Below are 13,609 nucleotides of genomic sequence, written 5' to 3' on the forward strand. Positions count from 1 at the left end.
CTTCCAGTAATGGTGTTATTGTTGCTTACTGGAGGGACACAACACTGGACCTTGTCTGCCAATCTTGTCGATGCATCTGCAAAGCCCTGACTTTGCCATCGCCGCCACATTCCTCTCCCTCCTTCCCCATTGGGTGAGCCACTCCTGTGTCACACTAAACTGTGGTTTAGAGAGAAATCAACAAGCCTAGATTTATGCTGGGATTGCATGTGTCCCCCTGCCGGCCACCCCTCTCCTCCTCTCAATAGCTGCGAGGAAGAGTTCAGAAGCTTTCGCTTCCACTCTGGCTAACCACGGTTTGCTCCGTTGCCCAGGGTTTTTCTCCTCTCGCCCCTGTAACCAGGGGTGCCTGGCTTAACAGACTACAGTATAGTGCAAACACAACTTTTATACGCACTGGGAAACCAAGAGAATTGCTCTTTTTTTGCCATGTTTGCTGTGTTTTTATGGCGGTTGGGGCAACCCAGTCAGATGGGCGGGGTGTAAGTAATAAAATTATTATTATTGCTTTATTGAGGCGGCTTGGAACCAAACCTGCAGTATCTCCAAGGTTTGCCTGTACAGTGGCACCTCGGGTTACATACGCTTCAGGTTACATATGCTTCATGTTACAGACTCCGCTAACTGAGAAATAGTACCCCGGGTTAAGAACTTTGCTTCAGGATGAGAACAGAAATCGTGCTCTGGCGGTGCAGCGGCAGCAGGAGGCCCCATTAGCTAAAGCGGTGCTTCAGGTTAAGAACAGTTTCAGGTTAAGAACGGACCTCCGGAACGAATTAAGTACTTCACCTGAGGTACCACTGTACAGGAGTAGCACTTGGAATCGGTGACTGGTCAGAGTGCCAAAGATTAGCTATTAAAGCAATCTGATATTCAACCTAACTGTTAAATGAAAGTGTGTAACGGACTAATATGGAATACCCTGTCCACGAGAGAAGTTTCTTTCTGATTTCGAATAGTTGCATGTTGCCCGATACCCTGGAAATAAATGCACAGCAGCTGAGTTCCCCAAACGACTTCTCTGGATTAACTGTCGCGATGGAATACGCTGCTGAATCGAACGCTTGCTTGGTGCACCTCGCTTTATGTGCTCTGGACTATGACAATACGTGGGAGGTCAGTTCCAGCACTCACGTTTTTGTCCTTCCCAGCCTGCTAGTCTACTAAATTTACAGCCGGCGTCACGTAATGCCTAGACGTGTCTGTGGTGGCAAAGACTCGAGTGCGGGTCTTGCAGGATATCAGGGCCCAGAAGTCTCTGGGCAGGCTGCAGACTACGCTGTGCCCTGACGAAGGAGTCTTATTAGAACACAGAATTGCATTTCACATATGACAAGATGCTTAAGACTGCATCCAGGCCTGAATATGGTATTGTCCCCTCCAGATCGTCACCATGCATAGGATAATCTACTAGGAGGCCTTGGAGCCCTCGCACATCCCATTGATATTGCTGTAAACAATTTGGAATCTGCAGCGATCCAATAGGGCAATTGGGCCCTATTATTCATTCCTAAATCTTACTTTTCTATTGATCGAAACTGGCAGGTTCTTCTCGTTTCTACAGAGAGTATTTACACCCTTAGTGTACCTGTACAGAAGTATTTTTGTATGGCATTCCATCTGTGGACCCCTATAATTTCCCTTTTGTCATCTACCGGGAGGAACAGTTATGAACGCCCAGTTTGCCTGGCCAGGCAATTTTTAAAAAGTTACATTCTCAGGACTTACATGTCGAACTACAAAAGGCGGCCTGGGGTCTGATTCTGATTTGAACTTAACAGACCTCAAGCTTTGAGAAGGCGTCTGCTGCCGGCTTTCCCTGCAAAACTCCTGGAGACGTCTTGTTGGAGACGGAGAGCGCGATGGGAATGATCTTGAGAATCGCCTACAGCCCTTATTCTTTGTTGTCTTACATCGTGCCGGTGAAATGCTCCTCCGCCGGGGCGATGCTGAGACAGCCCTTCTCAACCTGCTCTTATTTCTGCCCTGCAAAATACATTAATATCTACACCCGCTGCCTGGAGATCTGGCTATAGAAAGGAATAGGTATGGCAGAGGAAATATCCACACAGCAAGAAGTTGTGCCCCCTGGCTATCTTGAAGGGGGAAGGAATGGGTTTCTGTGCAGTCTGAAACGGGACCCCAAATCCTCATTTTTTCCTTCTCCAAGGGAGCATTTCTAAAATGCTTTAACTTGAGCTCTTGAGCCAAAACCCAGCTGTATAAACAAGCGCTCAAAGCTCTCTCCTTTATCAGTCCGTGACGGCAATATATGGCCTTGACTGTTCCAGTGGAGCAGGGATGGCGCGTCTGGGTCTTATCTTACATCCTGACCACAAAGACCACACTCTGACACACAGAGCTAGTTCGGGAACAGTGCCAGGAGAGTTGGTGACCTTCTTACCCCAAGATAAGAGTGCCAGAACAGGAATACCCTTATATGGTCAAGAGTACAGGAAGAGGAACACCCTTTTATGGTTAAAAGTACCTGAGCAGGAACATCTGTGATGTCAACCTGCGTGTATAAGCTGACGTGGCTGGATTCCTGGGGAAGGGGGGAGAGGGTGCCTGGAGGATATATATACTGCATGAAATTTCTCATTTCTTTGGACTTGCTGTGAGCTGACCATGCAAGTGCCTTCTGCTATCCAGAGAGCAGAATAAACTCTTTCTCCGAACCAACCCTCAGTGTAATTTGAGTTCCTTCCTCCCGTCTGGGAGCAACACTCACCCTACCAATTGGTAAAGTCCAATAACGCTACAATCTCACTGGACAGCTGAAAAATGAGATCAAACAGAAATTGTTCAATCGGTTTAACTTTGTTTTGCCCCAATCCGGAAAGACAGACTCATACATGCAGTATTATTATTTTTCTAAAAAATGTTTAGGGGTACTCTCATTTTCCTACTCAATGAGGCCAAACTTAGATTCACAAAATGTTTAGGGGTATGCCTACCCCTGCGTAACCCCAGTAAGAAAGCACTGCATACACCTTGAACCCTGCTATTTTTGTCTCCTCCTTGAACTGAGACCCAGGCACCCACTGGAGGATGACAACACCTAGCCCTGAATCATCTTTGAACAAGAGTACCACTTTTAGGGATGATAAAACGTTTAAATGGTTATAGGCTTCTCCTCCTTAGGGCTAATTCCAGGTAGCTAATAATATGAGCAGAAGTTGAAGAGAACTATCTAGATACAGAATTGCTATGACTGCTATGTCATACTAGACGCAATGAGGTATTAAGAGAGATTAGGTGCGACTGAAAATGTTGCCGTTCATCTCTGAGTTAATTAGCGAAAGTTACTTACACGATACCATCTTCTGGACAGAAGTGGAAGTTCTGTAATAGTTGTCCTTGTGGAAAACTCTAATTTTGGTGCAATGCCCTTAAAGTTTTGAAAAAAGAATGAGAATTTGTGTAAAGAAATGCAGTTATATATTATTATTATTTTTAAATAGATTTTGCTATTTTAATCTTTTGCAAGGCAATCCTAAGCACATTTACTTGGAAATAAGTCCTGCCCCACTTGATTTAATGGGATGTGCTCTCTTGCAAGTGCATTTAGAACTGCAGCCTAAACTCATTCATATGGGTGAAAGTTCCTTTAGGTTTGGTGAGCTTGGTTCTTAATAATAATTTATTATTCATACCCTGCCCATCTGGCAGGGTTTCCCCAGCCACTCTGGGCAGCTCCCAAAATAATAATAATAATAATAATAATAATAATAATAATAGCGATAATAGTGATAAAAGTGATAAAACATCAAACATTAAAAACTTCCCTAAACAGGGATGCCTTCAGATGTCTTCTAAAAGTCAGATAGTTGTTTATTTCCTTAAAAACTCATGGCAGGGCATTCCACAGGACGGGCGCCACTACCAAGAAGGCCCTCTGCCTGGTTCCCTGTAACTTTGCTTCTTGCAGTGAGGGAACCGTTAGAAGGCCCTTATAGCTGGACCTCAGTGTCCGGGCTGAACGATGGGGGTGGAGACGCTCCTTCAGGTATACATGAATAGGTTTGGCCTGTTAGGCAGGCTTATATGTGAGAGGTTTTTTTTAAGCCTTCATAAAAAGTATGAAATGGGCCAAGATGATAGTTCAATGCACACCTGGGAGTACTTCCCACTCAGTTCATTGACACTTACTCCTGAGTAAACCATGCATAGGAATAGGCGGCCAGTGTGCTATAAGTAAAACTGAAAACAGTAAGCAGTAAATTCCCCATTTAAGTATGTCAACAATTTCCCAACCAAGATAAAAAAGAAAAAGAAAAAGAAAATTAAAGAACCATTTGAGTACAGTGGTACCTCGTGTTACATACGCTTCAGGTTACATACGCTTCAGGTTACAGACTCCGCTAACCCAGAAATAGTGCTTCAGGTTAAGAACTTTGCTTCAGGATGAGAACAGAAATCGTGCTCTGGTGGCGCGGCAGCAGCAGGAGGCCCCATTAGCTAAAGTGGTGCTTCAGGTTAAGAACAGTTTCAGGCTAAGTACGGACCTCCGGAACGAATTAAGTACTTAACCCGAGGTACCACTGTACTTAATAGAAATTAGGATGGCTCCATGTGTTCAATATGGAACAAACAGAAATGCCTACCAAAGGTCTCTGCTATATCCACATCTTTGCCAGGCTATAGCAAAGATAAATTATCAAATACTTGGGCATTTTCAATGCATTTATTCATGAAAGTGACAAATATGGTATGTAACTACAGTGGTACCTCGGGTCACATACGCTTCAGATTACATATGCTTCAGGTTACATACGCTTCAGGTTACAGACTCCACTAACCCAGAAATAGTGCTTCAGATTAAGAACTTTGCTTCAGGATAAGAACAGAAATTGGACTCCGGCGGCACGGCAGCAGCAGGAGGCCCCATTAGCTAAAGTCGTGCTTCAGGTTAAGAACAGTTTCAGGTTAAGTACGGACCTCCGGAACAAATTAGGTACTTAACCCGAGGTACCACTGTATTAGAAGAGAAAGCTTAGGAGAGCAAAACCAGCTAAGATATTGCCTCACAATCCTACAGAAGCATCCCAACATTTGGAACAGATGTCTTTTACTTGGAAAAGGGTGCAAATTCCTGTAAATAATTAAGCAACTTTCAGCACACTAATGGTTTAAAACTCAACTATTAAAGTCCAGATCCTATCAAATGCTGTTTGGGAAAAGACATGATTGTTCAAAAAAAAATCACAACTGTGGCATTGTGAAGCAGCTGCCATCGCCAGAAGTGGCCGAAGCTTGTAGGGCGACAGGTCGGCGTGGTAACATTTTGACCAGCGTTGACGACACAGTGGCTACATAGCACAGTTCAAAAGAAATAAATTTGGCTAATACATGGCAGAAACATTTTATAATGGGATTGCCACTGCCGTACCTATGGTGATGCAACCCACTCTGCTTTGCTGCGTTGCTGTACCTGTACATGAACAAGCATCCTTACATTAAAATATAGGACAAGTCAGCCAGTTCTAACCACAGCTAAAATCCCCGGAAGTAAAAAGATGTGACAACAGATGCAGAATTTGGCAGCCTGGCTGTTGTCAGGTGCTGGAGATATTTATTTACTTGCCAAAGTTTTGTGCTGCTTTTTAATCAAAACACTCCAGTAGCATCAAAGAATTTAGCACACATGACTCCATTTTTTGTGCTATCGAACTTCCTGCCTATTTTACTTCATGGCTTTTTGAAGATGCTAGCAACCTGGTTAAAAACTCACCATTAAATATCAAAATCAACAACATTTCACAATTAAAGCACATCCAACAAACCTCTATAGAAAGACTCATGAATAGCACTGGATGAGTTAAACATTGTAGCCATTAATAATCCAAAGGCTGCTGAACCAGGGAACCAGGCAGAGGGCCTTCTCGGTAGTGGCACCCGCCCTGTGGAATGCCCTCCCACCAGATGTCAAAGAGAACAACAACTACCAGACTTTTAGAAGACATTTGAAGGCAGCCCTGTTTACGGAAGCTTTTAATGTTTGATGCGTTACTGTACAGTGGTGCCTCAGGTTACATACGCTTCAGGTTACATACGCTTCAGGTTACAGACTCCGCTAACCCAGAAATAGTGCTTCAGGTTAAGAACTTTGCTTCAGGATGAGAACAGAAATCATGCTCCGGCGGTGTGGCAGCAGCAGGAGGCCCCATTAGCTAAAGTGGTGCTTCAGGTTAAGAACAGTTTCAGGTTAAGAACGGACCTCTGGAACGAATTAAGTACTTAACCCGAGGTACCACTGTATTTTAAAATAAATTGAAAGCCGCCAAATGTTCGAAAATCGGAACACTTACTTCCAGGTTTTCGATGTTTGAGAACCAAGGCATTTGAGTTCCAAGGTATTTGAGAACCAAGGTACCACTGTACAACAAACAATGAACCTGATTTAACTTTGCTAGCCATGCACTGCCATATCGTGTGAGAACTAGGCCAGCAAGTGATTCTTAATTTTCAAATGGAGACACGCTATGCTACTTAATTATTTTCTCTTCTGCCTTTTCTGACTGTGAATGGCTGCATTCTGTTTTGTCCCGCAGCTGTTTTCCTAATGGTTCCCATAGCTTAATGGTTCCAGCGTTAAATAAACCAAGGTAAATAAAGAAGATAAATGTTTACTATGTTAGGAATCACTGTGGCATAAGTGGGAACCAGCTACTGAGCAGATGTTTCTGTTTTTTGGGATACACATTCCAGAACCACTTACTGGGAAAGAAGGCCGTGTCTTCATTAGTAACTCTCTGTCCACACCGGGATACGCAGGAGTCAGTTTAGGCTCTGGAAACAGAAAACCTCGAGTATTCGCTTCATAAAATGCAAGCTCACCTTTCCCTGAAATGTGAAACAAAAGGAGAAAGAGTGCTAGGATAATGCAAGCAAACACTGTAACCTGTCTCCCACAAAGGATCACAAGCCACTAGAATTTGTGTTGTGCTGTGGGAACTAACTCCTATAGGAGGTTTCCCCCCAATATTATTATTATTATTTTTCTTAGATTTTCATAACTTGGAACTAGCTCCTGTAGTTAAGGAGTTTTTGTGGGTTCCGGCTGAAAAAGAGCCCTGACAACAAAGATCTTGACATTTTCACCCTCATCTTCGTAGATGAAAACTACAACAGCTATGAACTGCATAGGTTACTGAGTTTTTCCTACTGCTGGATCAGTTAATCGTTGTGAATTTTTAAACGATCTCACAAGGTGTAGTTGATCATACTAGCAGTTAAATGAAAATATATACTATGGAGCAGCGGGGAACGGGGAAGAATTAGGTTTAAAATATATTTGAGTTTGGCCAAATTCCGTTAAAAAATAAATAAATTGCATGCAGTGACATGAGTACAGTTTTAAGAATTAAAAAGGTCTTTCCTCATCACCTGAAAGCCCTTCTGAGAGCAATCTCATCACACAAACAGCTAAACAAGGTGACACCACAAGCTTTCTAAGCAATTTAGGACTGAATCTTATAGAAGGCTTATTCTGCCACCATGTGTTCAGTTCTCCTGTACAACAAAATGCCACGAGCCAGCTAATTTCTATGAATGTTGCACAGACGGACATATTTTGTCCAGAATTAAAATGGCATATACATTTTGTCTCGTATCACCTCCTCCTAAGTAAGTAATAACAGAAGATACAGAAACACTACGGGGTAAAAGAAATCAGCATCTCTAACCCCAACATCATCCAAGATTCATTCTTTCATTGCAGAGTTTATGGAAGTTGTGAAGAATAGGTTTCTCCTGTTTACCTGAAGGTACCACTTCGACTAATCGGAACTTTGTTACATTTCCTAAAAGGAGAGGAACAAACTATGTTATTCATGAGAGAGACGTGTAATATTAAAACTTTGCATTAAGCCTGCAACTTGTGCATGTTCAACTTTATGGGGAAAATAAAAATGTAAAATTTAAAAGGGGGTGGAAGGCAGGCAGTCTTTGGGGGGTAGACTCTGGCAATTCTACCCCCATTGAACCCAATGGGTTTTGAATATACAGGCAACACCCCATTTACCTGGGGCGCTGTGGAAATCGTGTATATTTGAAACACCACAAAAAAAGGCATACAGCCTGCCCTCCCCCGAAACTCATAACACTATATTCCCCGGTTGTTATGGTGAAAAGAAGAAGCCCCTCCTGAATGGTCAAAAACTATATACCACCCACAAGCTTTTCTGGGAAATAAATATGAAGCATGACACACTGGTTGGACCAGACACAATGTGAAATCGTTGTTTCCTGCTAGGAGAACAAGCCACACCAAGGTTTGCATGCATCTCCTTCTCCGCTCTTCTCCTTCATGTCTGGGATCAAAAGCTTCCGTTTCCAGTTTTAGAGCAACCACAGTTCTCCAACCATGGCTACCCGAGTTTAAATGCCACAGGGAACTATGTTTAGTTTAAAGGAGACGCTTTCACTTTTATCCTCTGCTACATGAAAGAGGAGGGTGCGGGTGGCGCTGTGGTCTAAACCACAGAGCCTAGGGCTTGCCGATCAGAAGGTTGGCAGTTCGAATCCCCGCGACGGGGTGAGCTCCCGCTGTTCGGTCCCTGCTCCTGCCCACCTAGCAGTTTGAAAGCACATCAAAGTGCAAGTAGATAAATAGGTACCGCTCCGGTGGGAAGGTAAACGGCGTTTCTGTGCGCTGCTCTGGTTCGCCAGAAGCGGCTTAGTCATGCTGGCCACATGACCCGGAAGCTGTTTGCGGACAAACGCCGGCTCCCTCGGCCTATAGAGCAAGATGAGCGCCGCAACCCCAGAGTCAGCCACAACTGGACCTAATGGTCAGGGGTACCTTTACCTTTACAGGAAAGAGGAAGTTGGGAGGGGGTTGCTGGTGCAAGGCTGAGGACTGTGTAGCCCGTTCACATAGAAGGAAACCATGGTTTTCCATTGCATCTGAACCAAGCCATTGGAAATATCATCATGGACCTGAAAATTACAGTACCTTCAGCAACAGATAACAGAAAGGAAAACTTACTTTCTAACAGTTCTACAACAGCAACAGGATCTGTAGCTTTTTCAAATACCTACAGAACGGAAGCGAAGGCAAGGATAAAGTTATTAAAGCTATTAACCAATTAAATCATTTTCCATGTGATTAAAACCGCAAAGTTTTGCTCAGGGTAAACCCACTGAAATTAATGAATATGACTAAGAGAAGTCCTTTAATTTCAATTGGTCTTCTCTGAGTAAAACCTAGTTGAATACCCAGTTTTAACATATTGATCAATCAGCTGATTAAATTTAAAGAAATGTACATATTACCGCACTTCCAAAGATTTATGCTTTTGTCCTACTGAAGTTCAATATATCCCACAATACAATATTAAAGAACAACTGTTGGAGGCAAATGCATTCTTTCCTATTTTGTTTCTACTGCACTAAGCTGAAGAACAGTAGTCTCAAGAATTAAAAAGTGTGCTTATGACTTTCGGATTCCTTGATAAAACAAACAAACCTACAGTCACTCATCAACTATATTCCAAGAAAAGAGCCCCAAAATACTCCAATATATGGGCAAGCAGCATATAGATTTTGTGAACCAAATTGATAGTGCCACTGATGAAGATCAAGCCCTGCTAGAAGAGTATGGATGTCATCTTCAATCCCACTGAACAGGGCTGGTTTGAGGGGAGGGGGGTCATGTGTAAGGTGTCGCCCTGTGCTGCCTTGAACCCCTACCAGAAGGCTTATTATGGGATGAAATGAGTAGCACTGGGCAGCAACATGTTGATTCCCTCAGGATGCCTCTGAGCCTTGCATCTCAAAGGTAACAATACTTGCCTCCTAACAAGCATGGCATTTTTGACTATGGCAAATTCAAAATAGAGATAAAATATACACAATCCCCTCACCCATTTACATTTGTTGTGTCCAAGACAATGCAGAGCTGTTGGCCTTCAGCCAGACTCTCGATATGATACAGAAGAGTGCTTAGGTTCAAAAAAAAGGGGGGGGAGAATAAATACATCTTAGGCAAGGATTTTGCAAGACGCAATCCTAGTTTACCTTTTCAAACCACATTTTCTCATGGAACAAGAGAGGGAAGATGGGCCGAAGGCTCTCAGTTTCCTTGCACTGGCCCAGGATGCAAACATGCAGATAAACATCATTCTTCTCCGTCAAGTACACACCGGGACAAGAGACCTGTGATGGGAGAGAAGATCAGAACAGTCGAAAGGAAACAGAAGGTGCATTGTGATTGTTTGCCACCAACTGCAAAATGATGAACAGACGTAGCATGACACATAGCAGCTTCCTCCACCATCTAATTCTGAGGATTGTGAAGGGAAGCAAATGGCTAGTTACTCCATGCATTTTTACTGCCATTGGGTAAGCAGAAGAGTTGCTCATAGGATTCTCTAACTCAGTTGCCAAAATATATAACTTAATGGGGCAGGCAGCGTTTGCTGTTCCACCTCAGCCAGCAAAATGTGTTGAGCCAGCTCCGAGAACCATCATAGACCCAGAATTCACTCAAACATTTACTTGGTCTAAAAGGTAAAGGGACCCCTGATCATTAGGTCCAGTCATGGCCAACTCTGGGGTTGCGGCGCTCATCTTGCTTCATTGGCTGAGGGGGCCGGCGTACAGCTTCTGGGTCATGTGGCCAGCATGACTAAGCCGCTTCTGGCGAACCAGAGCAGCGCACGGAAACACCGTTTATCTTCCCACCGGAGCGGTACCTATTTATCTACTTGCACATGCTTTCAAACTGCTAGGTTGGCAGGAGCAGGGACTGAGCAATGGGAGCTCACCCCGTTGCAGGGATTCGAACCGCCGACCTTCTGATCAGCAAGTCCTAGGCTCTGTGGTTTAACCCACAGCTCCATACGTCATAAAGCAGATGCAAGAGGAGGAAGAGCTAGCGCACAAAACTTTACAGGAACCCTTCTCACTATTAATATGAATGGTGACGCCATGATGGGGGAGCTCAAACAGTGATCACGATCTCGAGTGATCTTTTCTCCATCAGTGAATCTTGGACAAGTAAGAACAATAACATATTCTGGCTTGGAAAGTAAGTTTACATTCTATGATGCTGGGTTCTCTTTAAACTATAACCTGAGATCCAGCTCTACTCTAAACCACAGTGCAGAGAACCCCGCAATTGTAACCAAAGACTGATTTTGAATTCGAGACGTGAAGCCCAGGGTGGGGTGGAATATGGAAAAATGAGGGTGCTCCCCATTTTTCTGTTGGTTCCCCCCTGCCCCTGGGCCTTCTCTATATTTCAAATGTTCTTGGATGATGAAACTTTACACAGTTCAAACAGCACACATACAGATGAGAAAACCTCTGGGCATGTGTAGAGCACAGGCAATGACCCCCTCTCCAACTGAACTGGGGAACGCAAATCCTAACAGCATCGCTAACAATGTTGAACTCTGGCTTCTCTCTTGGAAATAAGTTAGCGTTTTTTGCAGAAAGAAACAGGGCTTTCGCTTAACGCCCTCATTTCCACTGCAACTTTCCCTCTCCCAACTAGAGGCAAAGAAGAAAAAAGAAAAAGGGGAGAGCAGATATTAGATAGATACACATATACATAGATGCATGTGCGCACATACACATATACACACATACATATATAAGTGCTTTTTTCCTGGGGTTACTCAAGAGTATGCAGTGCTGGCACCTTTTTTTCAAATGTTAAAAGTGTGGCACTGATTGTAACTACTGCAGGGTGAGTAGGGCACCTTTTTTAAAAAAGCACTGTGTATGTGTAAAGGTAAAGGGACCCCTGACCATTAGGTTCAGCCGTGGCCGACTCTGGGGTTGTGGCGCTCATCTCACTTTATTGGCTGAGGGAGCCAGCGTACAGCTTCCGGGTCATGTGGCCAGCATGACTAAGCCGCTTCTGGCGAACCAGAGCAGCGCACGGAAACACCGTTTACCTTCCCGCCGGAGCGGTACCTAGTTATCTACTTGCACTTTGATGTGCTTTCAAACTGCTAGGTTGGCAAATGTGTATGTGTACACACACACAATGTATATACATGCATACATACATGTGCACACACATATTATATATAGAGGGGGGCTATATTTCTGGGTCCTCCCCTCTCCTGCCTGCCTTGGTGCGTGGATCTGCAGCTCCACCTCCAGTGCCATCCTCACCACACACACACACACACGTATATACATTCATGTAGACAAGGTATATACGTGTATGCACACAAACACGTGTTAATATGATCTCACAGCTACATTTCTGAGGTTCTCCGCATCTGGCCTTGCACAGCCCTCCCTCTCCTGCCGGCCTCACCGCGTGGATCTGCAGCTCCACCACCACCTTGAGCGGCATCCTCCGGGGCGCGAGAGGGGCTCTTCCTTCCGCCAGGGCAGCCACACCGTCGCCGTGCGGGGGGGGGGGGAAGCGTCGTGTTGCCATGGCGACGCCAACGTTCCAGCGTCCCTCGCTCGCCGCGGGGAGGGGAGGGGAGGGGAGGAGGGGCCTCGGGTCCTTTGCCCCAGGCGCCTCTCTCTCTCTGACGGCGGGGGCTGGGTTTACTCGCGAGCAAAACTGCTTATGCGAGAAGAGCCTAGGAAGCAGGAGACTGCCTCCTTGCAAGCTTTGCAAGCTGCTTCTTTTTCCTCGGCGGGGCTCATCATGCGCCTTTCGCACAGCTGCAGGATTACAACAGGTGGAGGAGGAGGAGAAGCATCACCTGTTGAATTTCTGCCACGCGCCGAAATGAAAGGCGGGCTGCCGTTTGGTGTTTGGTGTCAGGGGCGGCAAAAACGTTCTAGCCGGGAAACTGGTGCAATGGAACAACCGGTCCCGCCAGCAGGTGGCCCTTTCTGCCTTCTCCCCGAGCCCTGCAAGCTGGAAAGCTTTTGCCCTAGCAAATGATGATGGTGGTGATGATGTTAATAGGCTGCTGAGTAGCTCCTTCGGTAGAGCATGAGATGCTTCATCATCTCAGGGTTGTGGGTTCGAATCTCACGAGGGGGGAAAGATTCCTGCATTACAGGGGGTTGGACAAGATCACCCTCGTGGTCCCTTCCAACTCTATGAACCTATGTAGTAATAGTAATAATCAGTGCTTAAAAAAATGTTTAGGGGTGCTCTCATTTGGAATCAAGAAAATCACAATTTTATAGTTCAAATCGGAGAAAATAAATACAGTAGATGGACAAAAGTGCAAAGATTCACAAAATGTTTAGGGGTATGCGTACCCCTGTGTCCCCCCAGAAGAAAGCACTGGTAATAATAAGTTGTTAATGGGCTGCTGAATAGCTCTGTCAGTGGAAGCATGAGACACTTCATCTCAGGTTTGTGGGTTCGAGTCCCACGTTGGGTGAAAAAATCCTGCATTGCGAGGGGTTGAACTAGATAACCCTCGTGAACCCTTCTCACTCTGTGAACCTATGTAACTGTAATAATAATAATAATAATAGTAATACGAAATAGCAGCGGCAAGCGCTGCCTGAGCTGCCCAGAGCAGCCGGCGCCTCCGGCTCAGCCCACCGCGCAAGCGCGAGGCTTCCCTCCCTGTCTCCTAGCAACCGCCCGGACAGCTTTGTCCCCTTCACGTGACGCGAACGTGGAGAGGGGGCGGGGCGAGGCAGCGGCGCGGTGAGCTCATAAGCC

At 45.0% G+C, this 13,609-nt stretch overlaps 1 protein-coding gene across 7 annotated transcripts in view; it reads right to left on the bottom strand.

Annotated features, from left to right (window-relative positions):
• Positions 1-12,723, bottom strand: part of SPATA6L (spermatogenesis associated 6 like) — a 23,580-nt gene extending 10,857 nt beyond the window's left edge. For 2 of the 7 annotated variants that reach the window (XM_081894455.1, XM_081894456.1), the window contains exons 1-7: positions 12,191-12,722; positions 10,024-10,161; positions 8,993-9,041; positions 7,764-7,805; positions 6,722-6,846; positions 3,314-3,391; positions 1,729-1,986 (exon numbers count right to left, since the gene is read on the bottom strand). In XM_081894455.1, coding sequence (XP_081750581.1) covers positions 1,729-1,986; positions 3,314-3,391; positions 6,722-6,846; positions 7,764-7,805; positions 8,993-9,041; positions 10,024-10,161; positions 12,191-12,406 — 906 coding nt within the window. In that variant the 5' untranslated portion in view covers positions 12,407-12,722. Of the gene's footprint in view, positions 1-1,728; positions 1,987-3,313; positions 3,392-6,721; positions 6,847-7,763; positions 7,806-8,992; positions 9,042-10,023; positions 10,162-10,913; positions 11,217-12,190 lie in introns of those variants that run through there. The other 5 variants (XM_081894454.1, XM_081894457.1, XM_081894458.1 and 2 more) reach the window with 5 other exon arrangements.
• Positions 12,724-13,609: the final 886 nt, after the last annotated feature.

This window comes from Podarcis melisellensis (genome assembly GCF_964234715.1).
Source record: "Podarcis melisellensis genome assembly, chromosome: 17".
Taxonomy (NCBI): domain Eukaryota; kingdom Metazoa; phylum Chordata; class Lepidosauria; order Squamata; family Lacertidae; genus Podarcis; species Podarcis melisellensis.